This window comes from Otolemur garnettii, unplaced genomic scaffold (genome assembly GCF_000181295.1).
Source record: "Otolemur garnettii isolate 467f Iridium unplaced genomic scaffold, OtoGar3 scaffold00212, whole genome shotgun sequence".
Taxonomy (NCBI): domain Eukaryota; kingdom Metazoa; phylum Chordata; class Mammalia; order Primates; family Galagidae; genus Otolemur; species Otolemur garnettii.
The window spans coordinates 887,961-891,771 of NW_003852607.1; the positions used below are offsets into that span (position 1 = coordinate 887,961).

A 3,811-nucleotide genomic window follows, 5' to 3' on the forward strand; every position below is an offset into this window, starting at 1 on the left:
GAGTTGGAGGTTGCTGTGAGCTGTGATGCCATGGCACTCTACCCAGGGGGATAGCTTGAGGCTCCGTCTCAAAAAAAAAAAAAAAACCAATCCCAAGCACAGGTTCTGCACCATGCCTGGGACGGCACGCAAAGGGTGGACTGGCTCCTGTCTGACAGCCAGCTTCCCCAGAGTAGTAGGGAAAGGAGAAAACAGCAACACCCCTAGTCAAGAAGCCCTGTTATGGACGGAGCCTGTGGCTCAGTGAGTAGGGCGCAGGCCCCACGTACTGAGGGGGCGGGCTCAAACCTGGCCCGGCCAAACTGCAACAAAAAAATAGCTGGGCATTGTGGTGGGCGCCTATAGTTTCAGCTACTCAGGAGGCTGAGGCAAGAGAATCGCCAAAGCCAAGAGCTGGAAGTTGCTGTAAGCTTCAATGCCACAGCCCTCTGCTGAAGGCGACAAAGTGACTCTGTCTCTTTAAATAAATAAATAAAAAGGAAACCCTGCTATACCTGCAGCTCCTTCCCCATGGCTTATGGCTCTGCCATGGTCTGAGCCTCTTGGTCTGACTGTACCAGAGAATGGTTGTCAGACCCCAGGGATGGAGCATCAGGGGGTCTTCGGGGTGTCTCTGGCTCCAAACCCAGCTCCACATTCAGCTGCTCCAGCTCCCCTTGATCCAGCAACTCAAAGTCCTCAGTAGTGAATCCCTCTTCTTCCTCAGGGTCAGCCAGGAGCTGGGGTGAGTCCTGGGGAAGACTTGAGAACATGGAGGAGGGCACTCGGTCAGTTTCAGCAAGGCCAAGTAGGGGCAACAGGATGCTGAGTGGAGTGCTGAGGTCTCCACTCACTGTCTCCGGGCTCAGCGTCTCCACTGGTACTTCAAGGGAGGACTTCACTCTATCTGGGGAGGATCCTGACCCACTGAAGTGTGTGTTCACAAAGTGAAGGGAGGATGAGAGCCGAAGCAAGGTTTTCTTAGCTGTCACATCTTCCTCTTCCTCCGAGTCCAGGGCTTGATTTGCCAAGGTCTGAGAGGTGGCCAGTAGGTCCTTGGGAGGTACCAGCTCTGCCTCTTCTCTCTCCCCCAGCTCACAGCTCAGGGCCGCCTCTGGCTCCCTCTGCTGGTCCAAATCTGTACAGAGAACACAGGGTTAGAAATAAGCCTGCTACTCCATTTGGCCAAAACAGCCAGTCATTTCAAGGCTGAGAATGAGACATGGAATCCTGGACCAAACCTTATTAGGGTCTTTCAGGAGCTTAGAGCAGAATTAGAGGGTCGGTTCCCCAGCAAAAACATTGACGGGGGTCAGAGAAGAGAACCAGCAGCCCACAGCAGGCAGCAGGAAGGGAGCAAGAAGCACCCTTACCCTCAGAGACATCAGTCGGTTGTGGAGTTGCAGCCTGGGATACAGAGAAGCCACCACTCTCCAAGATGGAAGCCTCCTCATCTGGCAGCTCTGAGTCTGTAATGGCCAATGCCAGTGCCGTTTTCTTCACATCTACCTGTAGGAGAGATAGGGTGAACACAACGGGTGATAAAAGAACCAATTTTTCAGGGGCATGCTCTCCCCGCCAACCTCTGGCTCACGCCCCCTTGAGAGGTGACAATTCTAAAGCAGGCAGACCTCCCCCTCACCCCTGCCTTCTGCTCACCACACCCATCTCCCCAAAGCTCACCCCCAGGGAGAAGCCAGTCAGCTCCGCCTCTGCCCCTGGCTCATCACCTCCTGCAGGTATGTTCTTTCCTTGCTGCTCTAGAGAAGCAAGAGCAGCAGGGCAGTGACCAAGCGTGGAAAAGGGTTGGGGTATAAACACAGTCCAGGACCTGGAGATCTCAATTCCAGGGCATTTCATAAGCCACAAGCCAAGGCCCTCCCTCCCCTACTTTTGCCCCTCGGGGTTAAGGGAGCCCCTTACTCTTCTTGTCATGTTTGTGACGCAAAACAGCAGCATCCGCCTTCGTGCTGTAGTCCAGCTGCATAAGCAGGGACTTGTGGCGAGTGTACATCCTCTGGATTAGCTCATGATAAACCACCAGGGGCCACAGCAGGATACTCAGCACTGTGGGTTAGAAAGTCCACTCCGAGCTCCCCATACAAACTTCCTAAGGGCCCACATTCACCTAGTCCCTCAACAGGCAGGGCTGAAGAAAGATAAAGTCCTTTCCCAAGGCTGTGCCAACCTCTTCCCTCCCCACCCACTGTCCTCTCCAGATGAGGCTTCCTGTTACCAATGCTACAATATCCCTGGAGCCCTCCCACAAGTCAGTAACTGAGCAGACAGAACTTAGCCCCGCCCCCCGCCCAGTCACACCAGGGAAGCAGAGGGCTTTGAGAAGGGTTGGGCTAGACCCTACTCACAGACAATGTAGTAAATCATAATTCTTGGAACACAGTATCCCAGCACAGCCAGAGCAGGCTCGAGGATAGAACTGCACAGAACACAAGGTCTGGGTAAGAAAAGACTGTTCAGTGAGTGGACAGATAGACATGCCTTCAAGGAACGGTGTGATCCAATTTAGTCAAGATGTTCAAGGCCATTAATTCAAGAAGTTTGAAAAACACTGCCAAAAATGTATAATTCACCCAATCTGCCTTAGCAGGACAAGGTGCCAGGCCCTCAGAACCTTATTCCCAAAGCAAGCCTATCTTCTATACTAGGGAGTAACTGAATAATGCCTCAGGGAAGCACCCGGGCCTCTTCCTTCAGGGACTCCCAAGAAGGGAGTTCATACATCACTTGTCCTCTATCTCCCCCACTGATCCTCCTGGGCCCAGAGAACTGTTATATGACACAGGTTATATGAGCTGGATTCTGCCTCTTGTACTGCAGCAGCTCCTGCAGGTGAATCTGGAAGGTGAGCCACCTCTCAGTCAGGTGATTGCACAACTTGGGCACACTCAGCAGGTGGGTCAGGGCTCCTGACCTGGCACCCTCACTGGGAGACATGATATGACCCCTGGAGGCCTCAGACACCAGCTTTCTAGACACACAAATCCCTCCGAGAATGGCAATGATATCTTCAGTCTAAAAAGGTGGACAACCCCACCTCCCACAAGAAGGCTGTCCCAGTCTTGGAAGCTAAGACGGAAGTAGCCAACCTTCTCCTCCAAAAGGAACAAGCACATAAACACATATACTGGAGTCTAGGATCAAGACAACTCCATGGCTTATTACCCAGTCTATTCACTATGCTGGGGTCTGTGCCTGTAAACTGCAGCATGGCCCTGCTCCATGGTGACATCAGCACCAACAAACAAGATAGGATTTGGGTATATGTTTTCAAGAGATGGCTTGTGCTCACCTGTGGCTCCTCTGGGGATGATATAGAGAAAAGGGGGACAGATTATTGAGTGGTAGGGGCCTAAGGAGACACTCTCCAAGGCATCTTCAGATGCCAAATTCAGGATGTATTACATGTTAATAAAAAATAAAATAAAAATAAAAATTAATCGCCTGTGGCTCAAGTGGCTAAGGCGCCAGCCACATACACCTAAGGTGGTGGGTTCAAATCCAACACCAAACAACAACAACAACAGGCGCCTATGGTCCCAGCTACTTGGGAGGCGGAGGCAGGAGACTTGCTTGAGCCCAGGAGTTGGAGGTTGCTGTGAGGTGTGATGCTACAGCACTCTACCCAGGGGGACAGCTTGAGGCTCAGTCTCCAAAAAAAAAAAAAAAGAAAGACTAACTGGGTGTCATGGCAAGCACCTGTAGTCCCAGCTACTCAAGAGGCTGGAGTCTAAGAGTTTGAGGTGGCTGTGAGCTATGACACCATAGCACTCTACCCAGGACAACAGAGTGAGATACTCTCTCTCTCTCTCTC

At 52.0% G+C, this 3,811-nt stretch overlaps 1 protein-coding gene across 2 annotated transcripts; it reads right to left on the reverse strand.

Moving 5' to 3' along the window:
• Positions 1 to 501: 501 nt before the first annotated feature.
• On the reverse strand, positions 502 to 2,379 carry LOC100958019 (reticulophagy regulator 2-like). 2 transcript variants are annotated; one of them, XM_003801586.3, is made up of 6 exons: positions 2,346 to 2,364; positions 1,903 to 2,046; positions 1,663 to 1,739; positions 1,353 to 1,488; positions 834 to 1,117; positions 502 to 731 (listed from the first exon to the last, which is right to left on the reverse strand). In XM_003801586.3, the coding sequence occupies exons 1-6, from the start codon at positions 2,362 to 2,364 to the stop codon at positions 516 to 518; spliced, it is 876 nt and encodes a 291-aa protein (XP_003801634.1). In that variant the 3' UTR covers positions 502 to 515. The 2 variants fall into 2 exon arrangements, with proteins under 2 accessions (XP_003801634.1, XP_023363754.1); XM_023507986.1 differs by having other exon boundaries at positions 502 to 1,117; positions 2,346 to 2,379.
• Positions 2,380 to 3,811: the final 1,432 nt, after the last annotated feature.

Coding starts and splice junctions, on each gene's coding strand:
- LOC100958019 (XM_023507986.1), bottom strand. Junction 1,740..1,902: donor TCACAAACATGACAAGAAGA/GTAAGGGGCTCC, acceptor TTGCTTCTCTAG/AGCAGCAAGGAAAGAACATA. Junction 1,118..1,352: donor ACCGACTGATGTCTCTGAGG/GTAAGGGTGCTT, acceptor TTCTCTGTACAG/ATTTGGACCAGCAGAGGGAG.